Source organism: Mustela erminea, chromosome 7 (genome assembly GCF_009829155.1).
Source record: "Mustela erminea isolate mMusErm1 chromosome 7, mMusErm1.Pri, whole genome shotgun sequence".
Classification (NCBI taxonomy): Eukaryota; Metazoa; Chordata; class Mammalia; order Carnivora; family Mustelidae; genus Mustela; species Mustela erminea.
This window is the reverse complement of record NC_045620.1, coordinates 3,178,346-3,204,648: the sequence shown is the minus strand read 5'-3', so window position 1 is coordinate 3,204,648 and position 26,303 is coordinate 3,178,346. Positions and strand designations below refer to the sequence as shown.

General features: G+C 36.7%; 1 protein-coding gene across 9 annotated transcripts in view; it reads right to left on the bottom strand.

The window, feature by feature from the left end:
- Positions 1-26,303, bottom strand: part of SYCP2 (synaptonemal complex protein 2) — a 76,632-nt gene that overhangs the window by 6,186 nt on the left and 44,143 nt on the right. For 7 of the 9 annotated variants that reach the window (XM_032350167.1, XM_032350171.1, XM_032350173.1 and 4 more), the window contains 15 exons: positions 25,559-25,628; positions 25,206-25,263; positions 24,542-24,675; positions 23,961-24,400; positions 13,374-13,501; positions 12,335-12,371; positions 10,419-10,489; positions 10,268-10,325; positions 9,749-9,804; positions 9,198-9,255; positions 8,549-8,717; positions 6,440-6,477; positions 5,767-5,937; positions 4,137-4,335; positions 2,743-2,954 (listed from right to left, as the gene is read on the bottom strand). In XM_032350167.1, the coding sequence (XP_032206058.1) occupies positions 2,743-2,954; positions 4,137-4,335; positions 5,767-5,937; positions 6,440-6,477; positions 8,549-8,717; positions 9,198-9,255; positions 9,749-9,804; positions 10,268-10,325; positions 10,419-10,489; positions 12,335-12,371; positions 13,374-13,501; positions 23,961-24,400; positions 24,542-24,675; positions 25,206-25,263; positions 25,559-25,628 (1,899 nt within the window). The remainder of the gene's footprint in view (positions 1-2,742; positions 2,955-4,136; positions 4,336-5,766; positions 5,938-6,439; positions 6,478-8,548; positions 8,718-9,197; positions 9,256-9,748; positions 9,805-10,267; positions 10,326-10,418; positions 10,490-12,334; positions 12,372-13,373; positions 13,502-23,960; positions 24,401-24,541; positions 24,676-25,205; positions 25,264-25,558; positions 25,629-26,303) is intronic. The other 2 variants (XM_032350172.1, XM_032350175.1) reach the window with 2 other exon arrangements.

The window sequence follows — 26,303 nt, the reverse complement described above, 5'->3', positions numbered from 1 at the left end:
CTGGAATGGAAAATGCAAAAGTTATCATGAGTAACTGTCTCTATGCAAAATCCAAGAGGGCCTAGGCAGGGAATTATGACAGAATTAGTCAAAGTAGTTGGAAATATAAAAATCAATAGTGTTTCTATGCAAAAGCAAAAGAAAAACCCAGAAAATTCAGCTTTTTTAATACAGCAAAAAGAAAGTCCATAAAACACAAGAATTAATCTATTTTCTCTGTGGAAGATTTGGCATAATTTTTTTGGAAATATCACCAAAATGTAGAGAGAAAAATATGTGGACATGAAAGCTTAGTATCAATCTTGGGAAATGGCAATCCCCTTAGACAAACTGAGAAATTTGCATAAGTGAGTACAGGGCCCAGAGCATGTGAAAGTACAAAGCGAAGGTGGTGAAGCTCCCAGGAGGCCCTGCAGAGGAGAGCCTCAGCACACAGAGCTCGCCCAGCCGCTGCCGCTGCCGGGGCTGGGCCCAGAGAAGCACTGCAGACGGCGGAGCCAGCAGGGCACTCAGGCATGATCTTGCACTAACTCACTACCCACGTGCAAAGAGAAATCTTAGAAAGATTGAAAACCTAAAAGTTGAAATAAATTAAAACTAACACTTTTAACCAGGAAGGAACATGACAGTAGCTGAGGGATTTGTTGAGCACAAAGACTGGTCAATTTTATGGTCTCATTTTTTTGTCCTATGGAAGTTTTTTATTTAAGTGAAAAGATAACATACTGGAAAAAGAATGTTTGCATTGTATATAACCAATACAGAATTAATATCTAAAATATTTTAAGAACTCCTACAAATTTATAAGAAAAATCAGATGATACAAAAAAAAAATTAAAAGGCAATTCACCAACCTGTCAAAAAACATGAAATTCTGATGCTGTTTATCAGTTAAATGCAGAGTAAAGTTCCTCACTACACTTACAGATTGGCAAAAAGAGAACCATCTGGTAACAGCCGGTTAAAACTGTAGAGAAATGGGAGGGTCACATACCAGTGCTGGAGAGTGCAAGCTGACAGAACTATTTAGATAACAAATTTCTGATATCTAAGAGTCAACAGTAAATGGGAAACAAATGGCCAGTAAGTATGTGACAATTAAAATTCCAACTAGCACTGAGCAGCATAAAAGAAAGTGGGCAGGGGATTATCTTGGTTTTGAGATTTCAAGATGGAGTACTGAGGGGAGGAAGGAATCAGGGCAACCAAGGATGGCAGAGCATTACTGACAAAGGATGCTGGGATGGTGATCTCGTGGGGAAGTGGTATTCACTATGGGCTATAGAAATTGAGTCTTGCAAAGGTGCCTTGGGGTTGACTAGGGAGGGAGGCCGAGGAGTCTAGGCTGCAGACCTCCTGTCTGCTTTAAACAGCAGAGCTCCATTCCCATCGGTTTGGCGCATTGGTGCTTTCATGAGAGATAATGTTAGAAACATGCTCTGTGAGGACTAATGGCTAACCAGAATAAAAGGCCCTTAAAACCCGGTAGGAATACAAACATTCAATTACAAATGGTAGGACAGAAATTTGGTGTTATCAGAGGTTTTAGATCGTGGCGGTAGCTGTACTGAACTCTCACTAACTCCATCTCTGTGCACAGAAGTTAGCACATATCAAGAGAAGAATGTATTTGGGTATTTACTACGTGTCAGGTATTAACGCTTAAATAATCAGACTGATTTTTCACAGCCCCACTGTGCAGATGAGAAAACTGAGGTGCGGAGGGATTCATTAACTTGTAAAATGTGACACAGTTAGCAAAGAGCGGAGCCAGGATTTGAATGCCAATCTGTCTGACTCACAGCTCTCCTGCTCTACCCAGTTACAGTAAACTATATTATCTTGGTAGTCAGTTCTGTAACTTGATTACTGCTTTAAAATTCTCTAATTTAAGCCATTTATACAACCCAAGCCAAGAAAAAGGGCGGGGGGTGGAGGCGGGGTGGGGTCTGTAAAGTAGCACCGAAGTCTCCACAACAGCAAACTTCTTTGTAGGCGCCGGTGTTAGCCGCCCTCCCTCGCTTGGACCGTAACTGCTTCCTGTCTTTACTGTCTTTTTACAACCCTGTGCACACCTACATATTGAGAAAAAATGGTATATACATATATAAAGAATTTTTCCTGTATCATTACATTTGTCAATATCCATTCAGTAACTATGTGATTTGGACGTACAAAGTGAGTGGCGCCCCTAGGGAGGCGAGCCCTCGTATCCCAGTACCAGCGGCGCTCAGTGCATCCCACACTCAGTGCGTCCCACACTCAGTGCGTCCCACACTCAGTGCGTGCCACACTCAGCGCGTCCCACACTTAGCGCGTGCCACACTCAGCGCGTCCCACACTCAGCGCGTGCCACACTCAGCGCGTCCCACACTCAGCGCGTCCCACACTCAGCGCGTCCCACACTCAGCGCGTGCCACACTCAGCGCGTGCCACACTCAGCGCGTGCCACACTCAGCGCGTCCCACACTCAGCGCGTCCCACACTCAGTGCGTCCCACACTCAGTGCGTCCCACACTCAGTGCGTCCCACACCAGCACATCCTTCATCCTGCACAGCCCCTTCCTAGTCTCGGTTTCACGGAGACTATTTGACTCATCAGTAGGTCACTCTTCTCCCGCAGACCAAACCCTGAGCCTTACGTTAGGTGGATAATCAATGTATATTTGATTAAGATTAGAAGGAAATGATTTACCTCCTTCAGATATATCTGATAAGGAAAAAAATAATGTATATTCTTACCAACAAGAAGGATCGTGGAATTGGCGAGCAACTTTCTCTTGCACATAAATTTTTGTCACTGTTTTTAGGTGACTTTTTTGCACCTCCAACTCCATATTTACTGCTTAAGGATTCAGGGGATGAAGTTTTTGGAGAAGGTGATAGGGAGTTTGTTATACGGTCATAATCCTGAGTAAAGTTCCTTTCTCTTATTTTCTCTATACCTGCATTGCCTCACAAAACACAAAAAGCAGATGGCAAGTATTATCACTGGTGACTGCTTCAGAAATAATACGATTACATTCTAATATAATAATTAACCAAATCCTCAAATATTATCTATATAAATAGATAATAAATCAAGACCAATTTTGTAAGACTCTGAAAAAGACTATAGTTCAAATTAAAATGTAATCATAAGAACTTTCAAAAGCTCAAACAAAAATATCTGTGGTATGAGCTGCTCTGTGAAGATAAACCTAAGTATTGTCTTGAGTATTTTGACATCATAGCCAATAGTCACATAGTAAAGCCACAGAATTTTCTGGTTGGAGATGGCTTGGGAAATAATCTTATCTCAATCCTTCATATATAGCTGAGCAAATTCATGGCCAAAATAAGTCTTGGTATAAATGAATTCTCAGTTTTCAGGTCGAATAAGGGCATGTGCATCTGTCTTCCAGTGTGTGGTTATCTGACATGACAGTGGTCCTGAGCACTATGGAAATATTCTAGAAAAGAACAAAATACTACTCTGGAGGAAGTATATGTTAACTTATTCAAATCCTATATTTTAACTGAAAAGATAGATACTTGGAAATGTTTTAAAATATCTTTAAAGGGAAGTGAAAAAGATAAAAGTACAAACTTATAGTTTCTGTGCTAGAAAAGTGTGTGATGTATGTGTTTGTGTGTACTATACACCAGAGCTCCCCAAAATATGAATATTTGTCAGTTATTTTTAAATAAAAGCAAACCTCAAATCATGAAGATAACCTACTATGAGTCCACAGAATGACCATGATATTCTTTAGAGACTTTGGTCAGTGAAATGTAAAAAAGAGGAAGGAGAAATCCCCATCGTTATTTTCACGTTATTAAATATATTTGGGGATTAAAAATCTAAAAGTTTATTCAGCACATTATAATTTGTAAATATACATTAAATATTTTCCACATTGAAGCATTTGATCTTTAACTTCCTATCATGAAAGACATGAGTGTCACAAGGACGCTGTCCTGATGTCTACTTTGCAAAGACCAAGTTATCAGCATTAACTAGCTCAAAAAATGAGGTTTTAACTACCTATAATTTTGAAGGGCATGTTTAAGATTAATCTTTAAACTGTATTTTCACACAATTAGAATCATAATAGAAACTTATTGAATATTTAAAAGAAAAAAATGATACTGACATCTCATTACTTCTATAGATGATGGGCTCCCAGATAGGGATATAGGAGATAAGTCAAGGCTATTATCTCTTAAAGCATCTTTTAGGAGAGATGAATTTTTCCATTCTTTTGATATATTCTTTTGTGTTTCAGCAGAGAAGATGTTCTGTTGTTTCTTTGGCAGCTTCATGGTTTTGCTTCTGGAATGGATATTCTCCTCCTAAAGGTATTGATAACTTTAAAATCATACTTGAATACAGATAAGTTATACTTAGGCATATAAAACAAATTATGCTGAAAATACCAAATATCTTCTATTACTATTTACAGGCATAACAGGAGCCTCAACATGAGTAGTGACAGACTTTCTAATATATTAGAAGACCTATGGCAAATTCACAGGAAAAAATACATGGACTATAATAGCATAAGAAATACCAAAATGCTGTAAGGAGAAAATTATAATCAGTTTGGGGAAACCAGAAAAGAGTTCCTGGATTTCATGGCACCTGACATGCTTGGGAGTTGTAAAATAAGATGGTGAAGGAAGACCTACAAAGGCCAGGGGCGACTCCTGACAGAGCCCAGGAGGCGGAGAGGCAGGGATCTCCCTGGGTCTGTGCGCTGGCGCCGCGAGCCCACCATGGGTCCCGTTAGGGAGTCACAGGCTATCCCATCCGTTTCAGCTCTGGGAACACGCCAGGGGACAACAGGGACAAGGAGCGTGGAGAGGTATTCTGATGCACTATTTCACTGTATGGAGATTTTCAGGGTTTTTCTTTGCAGAGGGATAAAAGGAGAGGTAGCTTGGGAAACAAACAGCTATATGTTTAGGAATTTAAAGTAAGAAGTGATAGAAAATGTGGAGATAAGTCACAAAGTCCTTAAGGTCTTCCAAGTAAAGGACAGCAAGGCTATGAACAAGGTGAGGTGGAAGTTTACTGATGTGACGTTAGCATAGTGGAATAGTCAGAGACCTACCTTTAGTGCTAGACTCTTTGGGTTCACAACTTTGTTTTACCACCTCCTACTTGTGTGACCTTGGGCAAGTTCCATTATCTCTCTGAGCCCTGATTTCTCATTTGTAAAATGCGATGTCAATACGAGTACTAATCACGTATGGTACTTGAGAGATTTTAAGATGTTAAGGTACTTGGCATAGCACCTGGCACACTGTAAGCACTGGATTCTTGTTATTGTTTTGTTTTTTTGCTTTTTACTTTGTTAAAAAAGCTTTCAAGCACAGATAGCTAGGCATACATATATTAACTTTCAGGACAGAAACCAGGCATGGACACAGGTTGGGCAGCGTATAGGAAGAACCTCAGGTCCACTCAAGAGAAAGATTCACTGCTTCCCAACAGTCTGTACTTTCTTGAAGTAAAATTTTGGAAAGATCAAGCACCTCTCTAATTCAAAGATATTATCTTCAAGTTATCATTTTCCTAGAGTCAAACATCTGTTTTAGAACACTAATGCCAACTTCTCACAAATTTACATATTGCCTGAACATCAATTTTCAGTCTATAAAATTTCTCATATAGAAGGTTTAACCTCAAGATGTGACAAATTTTGACATTTCTGCAAAAATATATTGTTTAGTATTTTCACAGGCTTTTCAGAAATTTTTTTCTGATTTGTATCTATTTACCTTTACTAGCAATTTCTCTTTAAATGAATGTGAAAATTCTTGTTCACTCTCTGATTCTGAATTTGAGAGATCTTTATAATTTTTTTTGGTTTTTGCTGCTCTTCGTGGAAGTCTGGCTCTCCCGTCTGGAACTGTCTCCTCTACCTTTTTGGTGATGCTTTTGTTGGGTGTCTTTAGGAGAAAAATTTCTGAATTATTAGGTCAGTATTTGAGATATAAGAAATATAAGCTATTTTCTATAAAACTGGCACTGTGACGAGAAATACATAAAATATTTGTAGGAATAAAAAAGACTCCTGATTAACATTTTTGAATGATGGGATTTTATCTTTCCATCCAATTATCTTCTCTATTACCTTTTTTTAATCCCTGTCATTAAAGCTCTGGGAGGCCTGGTATATATTACCTAACTTACATAAAAAAGAGAAGGAGAGGAAAAAAAGAGAAACAGAGATATAAAAAGTTCCTATAACTCCAGAATAAAATAGACCTAAAACAGGCCAACATGATCCAAAAAGGTAGAAGGTAGGAGGATGCATGCAAAGTCTCGAACAATTATGGAAAAACAAGCAACAAATAAGGATAAAATTACGAGATGAAAAATGAAGTTTTTTACATGACAGAAGAAAAATAATATTAAAGTGATGTTGGAACACAAACTTCTTGGCTTTACCACTTTAGATCTTGGTTGTCCCCTTTCCAAAGACGGTTCTGCAATTCGAGAAAATGAGTTTTCAAATAGATATGAACTGGCATTAAAATTTATTAGAATATTTTTGCATGGAAGTTAAAATCATAACAAGAATATATCTTTAAACTCATTCAAAAATTTAAATTTCAAGATGATTTGAGGCTACATTGACATTGATAACTTATTAATGTTTGGTAGGATATGAATCACCAATTTCCTTTCTCCTCCTTTACATCCTGAAATTTTTAAACATGCAGGAGAATACGTCAGTTACAATGAATACCTACATGCATCTACCACTCAGTCCAAGAGCCGGATGACCAAGAGCCATGTGTTACTTATGTGTACTCATGAGCATCTCTATGATGCTCAATACCCCTCTGGCCAAAGGGAAGTTTTCATTATATCGAATTATTTCTCATTCACTTGGTCTTAAAAAAGAAAGTTTTACTTCACAGATATGTATCCCTAAACAATATAGTGAGCTCTATAAAACGGTACCATCTCGTATATAATACTGTATCGTTTGCTTTATTTTTCACCATGGTTCCTAAGATGCATCCATATTACTGAGCATAGCTTCAGTTTCTATTCCCTTTTTTGCCTTTCAAACACAATCAACTTTCTAAATATTCTCTGAAGCCTAAGAAACTACCCATACCAAGGAAGCAATGAAGTTCTGGGAGGAAGGTCTTGCAGTCCTGGCAAGAAGCCAGCCTCTACACACTGACTGGCAGTTACTCAGCTATTCAAACAAAACTTCACTCAGAAGTTCAATTTTGGAAGTACTTACTGATGACAGTATTCTCACCCTGAATGGTCTCCTCAAAAATCTCTGATTATCTACTCTCTGCTACAAGTGACTGTAAACTCCCTGAGAACATGTGAATCTTCTGTTTCCCTTTGGCTTATTAGAAAATGCTGCTTCGAAGTCCGGACATGTGACCAGACGCAGTGCGTCTTTCAACATCTTCCTCCAAGTCTGATCTGTGTTCCAACTACCCCAACACTACAATCCCTGCACGAAAACATGATGCTCTTTCACACTTGTCTCTTTTACAGGTGATAACACTGTTTGTTGCTTCTCTCCCACATGTATGTGATAGGCCTTATCTGTTTTCAAGATTCAACCTCGTTTATGAACACATACCAAACTTCACTTCCATATTTCTATTTTTACTTCTATTTAAGTCATCACCTGCTCCCTCTGACATATGCACAAAGGTTACTATTGGTTATTTTTATCCTGAACTAAATGCCGATTTCCTTAAAATACATATTGATTTAAAAGTTCAGAGTTATGTTGTCTTCTTTTAAAAATGGACTATATGAAATCTTTGTGTTTTAGCAAACAATCCAGGAAAATGGTCATTAGGTCTAGCTAAAAACCCATGCCTCAAACTCTTATCCAACTACTTCAAGAGAGTCACTAGACAAAGCAGAAGCCGTATGCTGGGAAGATAACCTGTGGGGCGCCTAGGTGGCTCAGTTGGTTAAACGACAGCCTTCAGCTCACGTCATGATCCTCTCATGTTCTCTCTCTCTTTCTCACTCGCTCTCTCAAATAAATAAATAAAATCTTAAAAAGAAAAATCTGTGGAAGGTATTTCTGCAAGAAAATTGTTTTCCTTACAATCTATCTTTATATGCATTCTATGTGGATTCTTAAAAAAGGATATGTGTGGGTGTGACAGGAAATGGGATGTCCAAGATTTGATTTTTGCTTAGAGTGTTGGTTTTATGAGTACTTAATAATATGTCATTCACAATAATTGTTAATTACTGAATAACAACAGTAGGCCATGAGTAGACAAATGAGAAGATGCATGAACCAAAAAATATGACAGTTATATTTTGCGTCTCTAAGATTCTGGTAAAAAAAGTAATTTATATAGAACCATATTACTAAAAATGAGAAAACAAAAACCAAAATGACTGTAGTGTTGTGGAGTATTTGCTCTGTTCTATTTACAAGGCTGTGTAGTTGCAAACACTAACTATATATGCAAATATACTTACAACCAACAAAGCATTTCATGTACTTGATATGGTATATCATTTGCAACATTTCTCTAAAAAGTGATTTCTTACTTGATTTCCCACTTTTAGGTTTCTTCGTGTTTTTATTTCTGCTATAGTCTATTAGTTGTGGTTTTGACTTTGGTTCCTTTAGCCAGCTGACATCAGTCTTGCTGTCATCACATCTGTATTCTGTGTCAGTATCACTAAAGAGATTTTTCTTTTTAGGATTTGTTACAATCTACAAAAAAAAAAAAAAAAAAGAATCCTTGTAATAGATGAAGAAATGTGTCTCATATTATGCTATGTAAGGTAAGTTAAGCCAAAACAAAACAAAACCAAAAACCAACCTGAAGCAACAGAAAAACTAACTTCTTAATTTTTTGGTATACTAATCTACCTGGCATTAAGGAAAACATATCTAGAAATTCACTCAGAAATCCAGAGCAGAGACTGGGATTCATATTTTGTTGTTAAAACTGCTTACTCCTACAGAGACATAAGCCAATGTCATCAAAGAAAGTGAAGCTGTCATATCTTCTATTCCTAGATGATTACAAATAGCTCAGAGACCATACCAAAGTCATAGCGGGCAGGTGGATAATCCCACAGAGGGGGAAAGATTCCAAATGATTTTGTTTTCTAGATCTGTGATCATCTTTGGCATTGGAGAATTATTTTTAAAATACTGCTGTTAATAGGCAATTAGGATATAACTTACTCTTTTATCTTTTGTTTTGAGAGAAGTTTCAAGTTCATCATGATTCCTTAAACCTATCCTTAAACAAAAATATTCATAAATTTTAATTAACTTTAGTTATTAAAGTAACATATACATATTATACATATACATATATACATATACATATTATAACATATACATATATAAAGTAACATATATAACATATTAAGGTAACATATACTGGACAGTTAGACATTACTAATTCACTATATAATTCTGGTCAAGTTGCTTATGTTCTCTGACCTCAGTTAATTATAAAAATAACAAGGTCAGATGAAAGGACTAAGTTCTTTCAGCTTTATCATCTAAGAGACACAACTAATATTAAAAGTACACAGAATCTGCACATTAATTTTAGAAGCAAAGGTTGAAATATTAGAAATATAATGGAGGTAATCATGGCAGTAGCATTTTTTATTCATTCTTCTCATATGTTAAATACTCTCAAAGTGGGAGGAAATATTGAAGACAAAGAACAATTGAGAAGTTTATTTTAATTTGATCCATCTAATTATAATAAAAGCACCTACAGTTTTATTGAATTATCCACACAGGCTTCTGTAGCTGTAGCTTGAAATTCCTGGATCTATATTGTGAATAAACATTAAATACTTCTTCTTAGTGTTGAAATAAGGTAAATAAAAATTAAAATTATAGTTTCTATAAGTTTCATAAGATGCAGCCATAAAATTAAGTTTACTAAAATATTTTTATATTTAAGAAGAAAGCTAATACCATAAAATATACTAAAAAAATAAATAGGAGTAATTATTTTTAAATTTCTTGTATCCAGAAGGAAAGTGATTTTCTTGATATAATAGTATGAGTCCCATCCCCATGCCCCAATTACCAATTTTTCCTCTACTTTAGTCCAGAGGATTTGAAAGGAAACCAAATATACCTAAAATGGCGCCAAATAAATTTTAAAATATTTTAAACTCTTTCAAAGCAAATCTACAAGAGAATGGAAACCAAAAAACATACACTGTAATAACTATATGGCGAATACAAAATAAATACTAAATACAAAATACTGATTTCTAGCTTACTCCAAGTTTTATAATAGGCTCATCAGCTCCATTCAAATTAAAATTGTAAACATCATTCCTGTAAAAATGAAGAGAAATATTAACTCTGTTATATAATTAATACATTTTCTTCAAATATGAATAAAACTAAGATCTATGAAAAATTACTTACAACGGGCATTCAGAAGTAACATTAACAAAAGTAGTCTTCAGTTGTCTATAACTTTTTTTCTGAACCTTTTCCTAAGTACAAAAGAAGTTTATATTACATTCAAACTTGTACACGAGTATACTTGGCAAACAAACAACATATCAATTATATTTTCTTATATTTTCTACTTGTTTCTATTCATGTTTTACATCTCTAACCATTTCTTTAATGTAAACTGAAAAAAGTATTACAACATCCAGACCAATAAAAATTTTGAAGACTTTAAGTACTAAGAACATAATTGGAAGTACTGTAAATTAAATATAAAATATAAGGTTCTTACATCTTTATTTGCACTGACACTCCTGTACATAGGTAAACGCTATCCTATAAGCTGAACCTTAATGATTTTAGAAACACAAAACAAGCATGTTTCTTTTTTTCCTGGACTCATTTGCTTTAAAGTCTTAGACAGAAAAACTTTGGAGGAGACTAAGGTTTATGTAAAATCACTATTAGTATTACTAAATGATTGATTAGTGAACAGAGATACTCTGAAGTCTAATAAGTTGGAAATACTAAAACTATTCATTTTAGTTGTTATTCATATTAAGTTTTATTCTGTATTTTGGCTGTTTTATATATAACTATTTGTATTTTTTCAAAAAGTTTATCCCTTAATATATTACTCCTCTGATCTCTGATCTCAGTTATCCTTTCCAGTAGGATTTTTACCAGCATTTACATACACCTGTTCAATACACTACTGTGTACTAGCCTGCGCTAGGTATTAGAGAAGACACAAAAAATAAGCCAAAATATTAAAAAGGATATGAAAGGAAGCAAAAGCGTTATACAGGACACAAAGATGATTCTAAACAACCCATGCTAACAGAGACAAAGGAGAGATAAAAACTGCAACAGCGAGTGAAATCTCGAACAATGGTACAAAGAAATCAGTGTGTAGATTCAGAATTCTTGCCCATTTGGATTTTGAGTCAGGACACCTTGGAAGTTTTTTTAAAAAAAGGCAGATTTTGAAGCAAGACTCGCAAGGAGGAATCAAGTTTTGACGAGCAGAAGAGTGCGAAAGCACACGGACTCAGTTCAAAGTGCTTTCTGAAGAGGGGAAGAAAGAGAATCAACACTTGGAAAGACACTCGAGGTAAGCTCAAGTTCTTCTTCAGCTAAAGGAGACACGCATAGGGAGCTAATACTAGGAAATAAAGACAGACTTTCACAAGCTGGCCTGAGTCTCCACTTCATAAGCAACAGAGACCAAAGAAGGGATTTTGCACAACGGATTGGCGTGACTGAAGCTGTGTGCTTTAGAAAGAAAAAAGCTCCTTCTGAACAGAAGGATAGGTTGGCAAGAGAAACGCTAGACAACAAAAGAATCACATAAAGGCTACTGCAATAATCCAGAGACTGGAAATTAGAACTCAAACTAGGAAAAAGGAGTTGCATAGGCAGCAAAGGGGATATTTAAGAAGAATGTATAGACGGTGAACCTCAAAACTTGAAATTAAATGCACAGAAAGTAATTGTGAGGAGTAAATCAAAGATATTGGTATTTTAATCCTGAATAAATGCTAATTTTTTAAACAAAAAACAGAAATTTAGGAAGGATCTTATTGTCAGAAGAGATGGGATTAGCTATGAAAATAGAGATTTATTGAATCAGGTACCAAAAAATGAAAACATCACACTCACATATGGAAAAGAAACATTTTTCTGTTTTGTTTTGTTTTGAAAAGTTGAACAGAAAGAGGACTATTTTGAGTAGTTACCATTAAACTTGTCAGTTGTTTAATTCATTTATCAACATGCTGCAAACACTAATTCCATCCCATCCTGCGATTCCATTTTATGTTTACAGTCAAATATCATTTAGAGTTTGAGTATACACTTGGGGTAGTTAAATAAATGAAACCTACCTTACTGAGCTGTAGATCAGATTTGTTTGAAAAACCACTATAAGAAAGGTTTTGCCAAAATTAAAAAAGAAATTCAGTATCAGAATATTTTTCATAAAAGTCATTTTATATAACATAAAACTTCTGGGTCACTAAGTTTACATTCAATACGCTATAAAAAAACTGAAATGTGCAGCACTAGCCAGGTAATTTTGCAACTTTACTTGTAGTAAATAGCAACACTGACTGTTAATGAAAAGCTGAATCATTCATGCAGTAGGAGGTGCCAAGCAATTGGAAATGAATGGTTCTGCCAGGAGAGTAATTGTTTTGTGTCTTATCATAGGGCCAGAATTAATTTAAATATGAATTAACCACCAATCAACCTGTAAAGAAACATTTCTAATAACAACTAACCTTCAGAAAGACTGTAAACAAAAAAATACGTATTTACTATATAAAAATAACTTCTCAGCTCATTTAAATTTCATGTTTCATTAAGCAATATATTTAAATATATTTAGTTTTACTCATCACTAGGCTCAATAAATAAAATCTTAAAATGTTTATATCCCAAAGATTTATTTATGAAATGGTATGCTGTATCAATACAGTATTTTTGATATTTTATAAAATGTAATAATCACCTACTACAAAGACTAATTTCAAATTTAGTTCCCTTCCTGTATAATTTAAATAGCTACTATTTTTAAAAGTAAATAACTAGGGACGCCTGGGTGGCTCAGTTGGTTAAGTCGATGTTCAGCTCAGGTCTTGATCCCAGGGTCCTGGGATCGAGTCCCGCACAGGGGTCCTTGCTCAGCAGGGAACCTGCTTCTGCCTGCCTCTCTGCCTGCTTGTGTGTACTCTCTTTCTCTCTCTGGCAAATAAATAAAATCTTTTAAAAAAAATTAATTAAAAAAAGCACAAATAACTAGGTGTTTTCTGCTGGAAAATTGTATTACTTGAACATGCTCAAAACTTACCTTCTTAAAATTGAGTAAAATAATTTAGTTGTATCAGGCAGAAAAATGTTTATTTCTAAAATATAAGACCATACCTGTCAATCAAAGACTCCTTGAATTTTTTTGTAGACTTTATATCTTCCTTTGGTTTATACCTCTTATTAATTTGGTTTATCAAGGATTCTGCTGCATCAGTAAAGCCTTTCTCTTTTGACTTTTCTCTCTGAAACAATTTATAAGTTACTTTAAAACTCTACCAGTAATCCTTCAAAGGAAAATAAAGGAACATTTAAGAAAAATCTGGTTCTATATATAACTACAAAGAGAAATAAAAGAGGTAAGAAATTATTTAGTAAGTCTGTTAGGCATTCGAAAACACAGGATAAGACTTAACAGTTTAAAAAAAAAGACTTAACAGTTTACACATGGGCAGAATGTTCTGTACAGATCCAAATTAGTTTCTATCCATGGAAAAATAAATTTTATTAAAAACTGAAGAAAACTAAAATCGGGTTCTTTGAAAAGATCAATAAAATCAATACATCTCTTGCCAAGTTAGCTAAGGAAAAAAAAAGAGAGAGGGGAAAAAAAGGATAGAAATTACTACTATTAGAAATGAAATAGAGGCTGTCACTCTTAAGGACATTAAAAGGATAATAAAGGAATATTATGAACAACTCTTTGGCCACAAATTTGATAACCTAAATCAGATGGGCCAGTTCCTTGAAAGGTAAAATCTACCAGATGTCATACAAGGAGAAATAGATCATCTGAATAGGCTTATTATCTATTAAAGAAAATGAATCAATAATTAATAACCTTCTAAAACAGCAAGCACCAGGCCCCAGATGGGTTTCCTGGTGAGTTCTACCAAATACTTAATGAAGAATCATACCAATTTTCCACAATCACCCAAGAGATAGAAGCAGAGGGAATACTTCCTAACTCATTAAATGAAGCTGGTATCATCTTCATGCAAAATCAAAGACAATACAAGAAAGGAAACAGACCTTACACTATCTCTCAAGAACATAGATACAAAAACCAACAAAATATTAGCAAATTGTATTCAATAATGTATAAAAAGAATTATATAAAATTAAATGGTATTTATTCAAGATATGCAAGTCTGATTCAACATTTGAAAATCAATTATAATGTATCATACCAATAGCCTTAAGAAAAATCATATAATCTTATCAATAGATATAAGAGAAGCATTTGAAAAAACCCAGTATCTTTTCATGATAATAATTCTCAGAAAACTAGGAATAGAGGGGGATGTCTTCCACTTGATAAAGAATATCTTCAAAAAAAAAAAAATTAGAGCTAACATCATACTTAATGGAGAAAAGCTACATGTTTTCCCACCAAGATCTGAAATAAGGGAAAGATGCCTGCTCTCACCACTTCTATTCCACATCAAACTGGAAGTCCTATGAATGCAGTAAGACAAGAGAAGGAAATAAATGGTATCCAGAATGGGAAGAAATAAAACTATCTTTGTTTGCAGATAACATCATTGTCTATGTAGAAAAAAAAACTCAAAAAATTAACAAAAATACTCCTGGAACTAAAAAGCAATTTTTAAAAAAGATTTTAGTTATTATTTATTTGACAGACAGAGATCACAAGTAGGCAGAGAGGCAGGTAGAGAGAGAGGAAGGGAAGCAGGCTCCCTGCTGAGCAGAGAGCCTGATGTGGGGCTCGATCCCAGGACCCTAGGATCATGACCTGAGCTGAAGGCAGAGGCTTTAACCCACTGAGCCACCCAGGCACCCTCTAAAAAGCAATTGTGATAACACCGCTGAAGGATACGAGGTTAATATCCAAAAGTTGGCTGCTTCCTCATAAGCTAGTAATGAAAAACGAGAGTTTAAAATTACATTCCATTTACATTAGTACTCCTTAAAATGATTTATATACTTAGGTATAAATCTAACAAAACATGTACAAGATCTACACATGACTAATGAAGAAAATCAGGGTCTCAATAAATGGAAGGAAATTCCATGTTCATGGGTAGGAAGCTCAATATTGCCAAGATGTCAGTTCTTCTCAGCTTGATCTAGAGATTCAATGTAATCCTAATCAAAATCCCAGCAAGTTATTTTGTGAATATCAACAAAATGATTCTACAGTGTACACAGAGAAGCAAGACACCAAGAATGGCCAATATAGTATTGAAGAACAAAGCTGGAAGATTGACACTAGCATACTTTAAGACTTACTATAAAGATACAATGATCAGTGTAGAATGCTATTGGTGAAATAGACAAATCAAGAGAGCAAACTGAAAGCCCAGAAATACCCTCATATACACAGTCAACTGATCTTTGGCAAAGAAGCAAAGACAATGAAATGGATAAATTTGTCTTTCCAACAAACGATGATGGAATAACTGGACATCCACATGCTAAAAACCAAAAATCAAAAGACAAAAACCAAAAATGAATCTAGACCCAGAACTTACACCCTTCACAAAAATTAACTCAAAGGGGATCATAAGCCTAAAAGTAATATGCAAACTATAAAACTCCTAGAAGATAACAGAGGAGAAAATCTAGATTGACCTTGGGTTCGGCAATGCCTTTTTAGGTATGAACCAAAAGCACAATCTACGAAAGACAAAACTGAGACGCAGAATTTCATTAAAATTAAAAACTTGTGTTCTGTAAAAGACACTGTTTCAAAAGTAAAGAGACAAGCCACAGACAGAAAGAAACTATTTGTAAAACACATATCTGATAAAGGCCTTGTATGGGCCTACTGCAGAAATACGGCGGGGCTGGTTCTAGAACACAGTGACAAAGCAAATGCATTAAAGTGAGTCAAACGAACTTGGTTTCCCAGTGCATATGAAAGTTACGCCTACTCTACACCGTAGTCTATTAAATATATAATGGCATTATGCCTTTAAAAAAAGTACATATCTTAATTAAAAAATACTTTAATGCTAAAAAATGCTAATCATCTGAGTTTTTAGCCAATAGCACTCTTTTTGCTGGCAGAGGGTCTTGCCTCAAAGTTGATGCCTGCTGACTGATTAGGGTTGTGATTGTTGAAGGCCGGGGTGGCTGTGGCAACTTCTAACAATAAGAAAACAATGAAATCTGCCACATTGACTGCCTCTTCCTTTCATGAACGATTTCTGCACAGCGTGCAATGCTGTTTGATAACACTTTACCCACAGCAGAACTTCTTTTAAAACTGAAGTCAGATCTCTCAAACCCTGCCTATGCTTTATCAACTAAGTTCAATTAATAGCCTAAATTCTTTTTTGTCAATCTTCACAGCATCTCTACCATAAGTAGATTCTTTTTTTTTTTAATTTTTTATTTCTTTTCAGTGTAACAGTATTCATTGTTTTTGCACCACACCCAGTGCTCCATGCAATCCGTGCCCTCCGTAATACCCATCACCTGGTCCCCCCAACCTCCCACCCCTTCAAAATCCTCAGATTGTTTTTCAGAGTCCATAGTCCATGAGTCGATTCCATCTCAAGAAACCATGGTCTTTGCTCATCCATAAGAAGCAACTCCTCATCCATTAAAGTTTCATCATGAGATCGCAGCAATTCAGTCCCACCTTCAGGCTCCACTTATAATTCTAGATCACCTGCTATTTCCACAACATCTCCAGTTACTTCCTCTACTAAAGTGTTGAACCCATCAAAGTCATCCATGAGGGGTGGAACCAACTCTTCCACACTCCTGCTAATGTTGATATTTTGACCTCTTTCCATGAATTACTGATGTTCTTTTTTGGGGGGTGGGGGAAGGGAAAGAGAATCCTAAGTAAGGCTCCACACCCACTGTGAAACATAACACGGGGCTCGACCTCAAGACCCTCAGATCATACCTGAGCCAAAATCAAAGAGTCGGATGCTTAACCAACTGAGTCACCAGGGTGTCCCATTCACAAATGTTCTTAATGGCATCTAGAATGGTGAATCCAAACTAAATCCTTGGTTTGCCTAGATCTATCAGAGGGATCACTATCTGTGGCAACTAGAGTCTTATGAAATGTATTTCTTTAATAGTAAGACCTAAAAGTAGAAATTACCCTTTGATCCTTGGGCTGCAGAATGGATGTTATGTTTAGGAGGTATGAAAACATTAACTTGGGGCACCTGAGTGGCTCAGTGGTTTAAGGCCTCTGCCTTTGGCTCAGGTCATGATCCCAGGGTCCTGGGATCGAGCCCCAAGTTGGGCTCTCTACTCAGCGGGGAGCCTGCTTCCCCTTCTATCTCTCTCTCTGCAAACCTCTCTGCCTGCTTGTGATCTCTGTCAAACAAATAAATAAAAAATCTTTTAAAAAAGAAAAACAAAACATTAATTTCATTGTATATCTTCATCAAAGCTCTTGAATGACCAGGTGTACTGTCAATGAGAAGTACTATTTTAAAAGGAATCTTCTTTTCTGAGCAGGCCTCAACAGTGGGCTTAAAATATTCAGCAAACCATGTTGTAAGCAGATGTGCTGTCACATAGGCATTGCAGTTTCATTTACAAAGCACAGGCAGAGTAGATTGAGCATAACTGTTTAAGGGCCCTAGGAGCACTGGCTCTAACTTAGTCACTGGATGCATTAGCCTAACAAGAGAGTCAGCCTGTCCTTTGAAGCTCTGATGCCAGGCACTGACTTATCTCTAGCTATGAAAGTCATGGATGGCATCTCTCCCTAACATACGGCTATCTTGCCTACACTGAAAATTCCTCAGTGTAGCTACCTTCATTTATGATCTTAGCCAGATCTTCTGGATAACTTGCTACTTCACCTTGCATTTTTACATTACAGAGACGGCTTCTTTCCCTAAACTACATGAACCATTCCCCGCTAGCCTCAGACTTTTCTTCCGAAGCTTCTTCACCTCTCTCAGCCTTCATAAAATTGAAGAGAGTTAGGGCCTTGCTCTTAAGTGGGCTTTGGCTTAAGAGAATTTTGTGGCTGGTTTGAGCTTCTACCCAGGCCACTCAAACTTACGAGATCACTCCAGATCTCATAAAGGTGTTTCACAAGAGGACAAGCTTTTTGCTTATATCAGCTTTCTGCATGCCTGCCTCATTAAGCTTAATCATTTTTAGCCTTTGACCTAAAGTGAGAGATGTGTGACTCTTCCCTTCACTTGAACACTTAGAGGCCCCTGTAAAGTTATTAACTGGCCTAATCTCAATGTTGTTACGTCCCTGAGAACCAGGAGGCCTGATGACAGGGAGAGAGATGGGGGAACTGCCGGGTGGTGGAGCAGTCAGAAAACACACATTTATTAAGTTCGCCATCCTATCTGGGTGCGGTCATAGTGCCTCAAAACAATTACGAGAATAAAATCAAAGAACACTGATTACTGGTCACCATAAGTAATATAATAATAATGAAAAACTTTGAAATATTATGAAAATTACCAAAATGTGGCAGAGACATAAAGTCAGCAAATGTTGGTGGAAAAATAGCAGCAATCCACTTGCCCACCACAGGGCTCCCAAAACCGTCAATTCATAAAAAATGCAGTATCTGGGGTGCCTGGGTGGCTCAGTGGGTTAAAGCCTCTGCCTTCGGCCTAGGTCATGATCCCAGGGTCCTGGGATCGAGCCCTGAATCGGGCTCTCTGCTCGGCAACAAGCCTGCTTCCCTTCCTTTCTCTCTGCCTGCCTCTCTGCCTACTTGTGATCTCAGTCAAATAAATAAATAAAATCTTTAAAAAAAATGCAGTATCTGTGAAGGGCAATAAAGCATGGCATGCCTGTATCTAAGTTAGACAAAGAACTGTTAATATTCAACAATAACAAAGAACCCAGTTAAAAAGTGAGCAAAAGATCGGAAGAGACAACTCACCAAAGACATACAGATGGTAAATAAAAATATAGGAGGCTGCTCAGATGTGTATGTCATTAGGGAGCTGCAAATTAAAATGAGATACCACCAAGCACATATAACAGTAGCTAAGCTCCAAGACACTGACAACACCCGGTATTGGCAAGGATTAGATCAACAGGAATTTTCTCATCTGTTGCTCAGAATGCAAAAATGGTACAGCCATCTTTTCCATTTTCAGAAGACAGGCAGTTTCTTATGAAACTGAACACATTCGGACCATATGATCCAGCAATCATGCTCCTTTCTATTTTCCCAAATGAACTGGAAGCTTATGTCCACATGAAACCTGCACAATGAACATTTACAGAAGCTTTATTCGTAACTGTCACACCATAGAAACCAGCTAAAATGTCCTTCCACAGGTGAACACCTAAACGATCCTGGTACAAGCATATAAGAGAATATTATTCAGCAGTAAAAAGAAATGAGCTGTTAAGCCATGAAAACACATGGAGAAAACATCATTGCTATTACTAAGTGAAAGAAGCCAATCTGAAGACTACATACTATATGGTTCCAACTCTGACATTCTGGACAAGGCAAAACTACGGAGACAGAAGATCAGTGACTGCCAGTACTATGAGGGGGTGGGGAGCACAAGGGAATTTTAGGGCACTAAAACTATTATGTATGATAATACGTGTTGCCACACATCTGTCAAAACATATAGAATATACAACACAAAGGCTGAATTCTAAACTAAACTATAGGCTTTAGTTAATAGTAATGTATTGATACTGGTTCATAATTCGTAATCCAGGTACCTACTGATGTAAGATGCTAATGATGGGGAAACTAGGGTGTGGGCGAAGGGGAAACGGGAAGTCTTGATGTACTTGTACACCTGAAACTGCCTTAAGAAATACTTTGTTTTAAGGGTACCTGCCTGGCTCAGTCAGTGGAGTGTGCAACTCTTGATCTGGGGGGCATAAGTTTTAGTCCCATGTTGGGTGTAGGAATTACTTTAAAAAAAGATAAAATATACTATTACTCTAAAAATGGAAGAACTACAACTATCATCTGCATAATTTTAGATAATCTGGCTAAAATTCCCTATAATACTCAAAGGTACGAGTTCTCCTGACTCTAATCATTAGTTTTCTTTTTTTCTGGGAATCAGGCATTTTTTTAAAAGTATGGTAAAATATAATAGAAACAAAAAATTTACTTTTTTTTTTTTTTTTTGCTGGAGAGCCAGAGTGAGAGGTGGTTTCAGGCAGAGGGAGTGGGAGACAGAAAATCTCATGCAGGCTCCATGCCCATCACAGAGCCCAGTGCAGGGCTTGATCTCACAACCCTGAGATCATGACCTGATAGGAAATCAAGAGTCAGATGCTTAACTGAGCCAACCAGGAAGCCTATTTTCAATCATTTTTCAGTTTATGTTTTTATATGTAATATAGATCATAAGTTACTATTTAATATCTCTTCTTGAGATTACTGTACTTGGTTTGATAAAAATGTAGCAAAAATGAACCTCTCCCAGAATAGTGAGTGTATGGTTTAGGAACTTCCAGTATGACTGGAGCTGCCTTGGGAAACCTGTACCACCAAGCTGCAGAAGTTCTGTTTCTCTAGGTTAGTCCAGTGAACAGGAAGCGGGACCAGATGACTACCTTAGAGAAGAGTCATCACGCCTGAGAATGGCAGAAAGTCCTCTATCGTAACACAGGGAGCAACATTATGAAAGACTGAAGAGAACTTCTGGAAACAGGAAGTTGGTTTTAAAAAATGAGCACACAGTTTCAATGATCAGTTTCTGTGGTCCCAGAAAAAAAAAAAAAACAATGACTAGCTCAGGGAAATTCTGTGGAATAATTCTAAATTCCAAGGGAAACAATTTAAAATAAAAACTGAGAACATTCAGCATTCAGACAAAAAGAACCTACTTCCCTTGCATCTGAAGAACTAAACAGCAGCTACAACTAGAAAGAAGAATAGCATACTAAGAAACAAGAGAAAGTGACCCAAAAGGATTTTGTTTAAGAAGAAAGTAGCCAAATAAGGCACAGAAAGTGAACTGCAGATTAAAGACAAAATAAAAAGCCTGGTCCAGACAAATGAAATGATGTCTAATTATAAATAACAAAAGCAAATTATCTATTAAGTATTTCATTTGCATATTGAGATGCTCCAGTACATGGACATTTTATATCAACTCTAGAAATTTGGCTCTCCAGGTATTAATACCACTCTGAAAAATAAATGAAAATAGAAGCCTATAAAACCTGGATCTTCTAGACCTAAATGCGAAACAGGAATCTATCAAAATCCTTGAGGAAAACATAGGCAGCAACCTTTTGACCTCAGCTGCAGCAGCTTCCTTCTAGAAATATCGCCAAAGGCAAGGGAATCAAGGGCAAAAATGAACTATTGGGACTTCATCAAGATAAAAAGCTTTTGCACAGCAAATGAAACAGTCAACAAAACTAAAAGACAACTGACAGAATGGGAGAAGATGTTTGTAAATGACATATCTGATAAAGGGCTAGTATCCAAACTCTATAAAGGACTTATCAAACTCAACACCCAAAGAACAAATAATCTAGTCAAGAAATGGGCAGAAGACATGAACAGAAATTTCTCCAAAGAAAACATACAAATGGCCAAAAGACACAGGAAAAAGTGCTCAACACCACTCAGCATCAGGGAAATCCAAATCAAAACTGCAGTGAGATACCACCTGAACCAGTCAGAATGGCTAAAATTAGCAAGTCAGGAAAGAACAGGTATTGGCAAGGATGTGGAGAAAGGGGAACCCTCCTACACTGTTGTTGGGAATGCAAACTGGTGCGGCCACTCTGGAAAACAGCACGGAGGTTCCTCAAAAAGTTGAAAATAGAGCTACCCTATGACCCAGCAATTGCACTACTGGGTATTTACCCTAAAGATACAAATGTAGTGATCCGAAGGGCACATGCACCCCAACGTTCACAGCAACAATGTCCACAGTAGCCCAATGTCCATCAACAGATGAATGGATAAAGAAGATGTGGTATACACACACACACACACACACACACACACACACACACACACACACACACAGGAATATTATGCAGCCATCAAAAAAACCAATATGGAGTATTATGCAGCCATCAAAACCCCCTCATATATTTATATATGTGTGTATAATGGAATACTATGCAGCCATCAAAAAACCCCTGAAATCTTGCCATTTGCGACAATGTGGCTAGAACTAGAGAGTATTATGTTAAGTGAAATAAGTCAATCAGAGAGGACAATTATCGTATGATCTCACTGATTTGAGGAATTTGAGAAATAAGACAGGATCATAGGGGAAGGGGGGGGAAAATGAAACAAGACAAACCAGAGAGTGAGACAAGCCTTAAGAGACTTTTGGTCCCAGGAAACAAACTGAGGGTTGCTGGAATGGAGGGGGGCGGGAGGGATGGGGTGGTGGGGTGATGGGCACTGGGGAGGGGCATGTGCTATGGTGAGTGCTGTGAAAAGTATAAGCCTGATGAATCACAGACCTGTGTCCCTGAAACAAATAATACATTGTAAGTTAAAAACAAAACAAAAAAAACCCTGGATCTTCTAAAGAAGAGTGAAAAACAGATTCTATCCCTGGCAGTGGAAAGTATTCTAATTAAAAAGTTTTCTGGGGCACGTGGGTGGCTCAGTCAGTTATGACCTGCCTTCGGCTCAGGTCATGATCCTAGAGTCCTGGGATTGAGCCCTGCGTCAGGATCCCTGCTCAGGAGGGAATCTGCTTCTCTCTCTGGCCCTCACCCCTCTCATGCTCTCTCTAAATAACATTCTCTCTCTCAAATAAATAAATAAAATCTTTAAAAAATTAAAAAAATACTTTCTTTTAAAAAAGTTATTAAAATGTATCTTGATAGCAATGACAAAAGATATTTATAGTAACTACTACAAAAAGTAAACTTTTGATCTAAAGTATGGTGAAGATGAGCTTAAACTGTCCTAGAGCATCCCACAGATGATGAGTCTGAAGGAGAAGGTAAAGACTCCAGTGGGGATGAGCAACAGGACAGTGGAAGACAGTCTCCTACACTCCACCTACATTTTTTCTTCTCATTTGACAAAACCTGTCAAACTCTAATGCAATAATCCAAGAAATGGTTTCAGATGCTACTACTATGTGCAAAACTGAACGGGGCCATGCAAGAAAATGAATGACGAATAAACATAGTCTTTACACTCTAATAGGTTAAAACAAGGAGAAAAATAGATACAAATAATCACTTTTTAAAAGAAAGGTAAGGGGTGCCTGGGTGGCTCAGTGGGTTAAAGCCTCTGCCTTCAGCTTAGGTCATGATCCCAAGGTCCTGGAATTAAGCCCCGCATCGGGCTCTCTGCTCAGCAGGGAGCCTGCTTCCCCTCCTCTCTCTCTGCCTGCCTCTCTGCCTACTTGTGATCTCTGTCTGTCAAATAAATAAATATTTTTAAAAAAATAAAAAAAAATAAAAGAAAGGTAAGCACCACAAGAGAGACACAGACAGTTCTATATACTCAAAGCATCTGCAGGACAGAGAGGAAGAAAACCATCAGGAGGACACAAGGAGCTGCAGGGTGCCTTCATGCCACACCTATTTACACACCTGCCCTGCACCTGTGGGCACACCGGTTGGGAGGGGAGCCAGGGACAAGGATGAGGAGAGGGAGTTCAGGAGGCACTCATTCTCAGACTGGAGACTTAAAGATCCTGGTCTTACAAATGTTAAATCTGCAGCAACCCATCAAGCTTCCTTCGCTGTCTTATGTTATTAGCTGGGCATATTATAGGTGTGCAGAAACCAAACACACTGAAAACTCACCATTTTTTTTGGTCTCAGATCCCAGGAATTAAGTTCTGACGTTAATCTTTTCCCTGATTTTCTATGACTTTTCACATTTTTTCTAGGAGAAGGGCTCTTATCACAAACAGCAGGATTCACATCTTTTGACAGTATGTATTTCTTCCTATAGATCAGAGATTCTTCGACTGTCTTATTTAGGAGAACAGACTTAAAAGTAGTTTCAGATTCAATATGCCAATCACTTTGCTTGGTATTTTCAGTGCTTTTCTGCTCCGAATGTTTAGGATGATTTAGTCGTTGCTGAGTGTCTCTTTTGCAAACTCCTACTTCTGCTTTCTCTATTTTGTTATGCTGCATTTTTTTTTTCTTATATCGCACCTTTCCTGTTTCTTCAGAATTATCCTCAGATATGGAAGAGGATGATTTTTGTTTCTTAAGTTTTTTGTTGACAGTTACACCTAGTGGAAAAATAAAAACCAATCCTTATTAAATTAATAAACTGGTAATACATAAATTGGTTAAAATAAAAAATATTAGACATTCCAAGAAATGAGTATTTCCCTGAGCTACTATTGTATACAGAGAAAATGCTGTTTCACCTTGACTGAATGTGTCTCCTGATGAAGTGCCTGCCCTTTGGTTGTTACACAAATTAATATTTGTTACAGGAGTCCAGCATGACCATTTGGAGGGCATTTTATTTCCACAGATGTTGCCCGAAACACCAGGTAACCTGGAAAATAAAATAACTTGCTTAATGTATTACAAAACATTAGCCTATGACTCTGACATGAGACTGTGATTTTTTGTTTAGTCAGTGTTTACCGATAGCAATTTATTAGTCAAGTATGAAAACATTTTGCTAAGTCATTATGCAATTTAAAACCTACTATGTAATTGATCAGATTAAAAACTATAAAAAAGTTCCATTATTGCTATTATTTGGTATCTACTTAAAGATATCTCAATTATATCTCACATATCTTACATGTTCTACTGTGTATTTAAACTAGGTTAAATTTCTTCACATTCATACTTAATTATTTAAAAAATCTCATTCATTTTAAGTATCAATTTGGGAAAGAGTTGTTGGTGGCTATGAAAAAACACAGACTAATCAGCACAGTAACACTTGAGCTGATTAGTGCTAGAGCCAATACTACATTCTAAGAATATAAATGCCTTTTCTTTTAAATTTATTACATTTATGTAAAAACAACATTAATATATACTAACTTATTTGATGGTTTTCTTCATACTTACATAGGCTTATGTATTTTCTCCACTGCCTGGGAATCTGGAGCAACACCCTGCAGGTCATCTAAATTAAACAAAACAAAAATTACGGCATTTTCAATTTTTTGTGCAGTTGGCAGGGTAAAATGGGAGTTGGTATAAAAGTTGATCAAGATTCACCTATTAGGATACAGAGATCGATTTTCTTAGAAATAGAGACTGTATTATATTTCCTTGTAACCTCTAAGCCCCTTTCATAAAGCCAAATGCATTCATTATAAATCTTTTTCAAATCAATGAAGCCAGTGGAGTTAAAGGGAAATATGAAATGATTACATTTTTTTAAAGAGAAAGTGAAATTAAACCAAGAAAGTACTTACTAATATTTTGGTTTGGGAATTCAATGTTCTTATTCTCTTTCTTCCCTACAACTTTAGCAGTTTCGATGTGCTATAACACATAGAAAACACAGTAATGTAAATTTAAATCAAGGGGTTACATGAAAACAACTCTTAGAAGTCAGAGTATCAAAGTTTAACATTTAAAATAATTTGCCTTGTTACTAAAAGTTGGATAGTACTTCTATGGTTTCATGAAGGTTATGCCCATTCCAGAATACTGTTTACCCTAAAACACAAGAAAATAATTTTCATTACAGACAGGGCAGAAGAGCCTACAAACTTTCTGACCTCATCCACAGCTAGTACAGTAATTCCATGCTCATCTGTAACTGACAATTTCTAGAATCACCATGGCACATCTACTGCAGTTGATCTCACAACCTACATCTACTGTCTTTTCACTAACATATACCCAAGGTTTGGCAAGTCTAGAATATTAAAGGATTCTGTAAAGTTGTGGCCACTGAACAGGTAACTTCTTGTCTCTACCAAGCTTCCCTCTTTTCATAGCCACAGATCTGATGATAATCTGCCATCACACTCGGAAATACATGCCCTCCAGGCTAAGATGTGGTGCCTCATGCCGGCCGTCCTCCCTACGTGGTCTAGCGGGCACTTCTCCACCCCAGGACAGGAGCAGTGGGCGAGCATGAAGGCACATGCTGCTGTTCCAATGACAGAAGGGCTCCCCTGACTGGTACAAGCAAGTACAGGCCTTGGATGC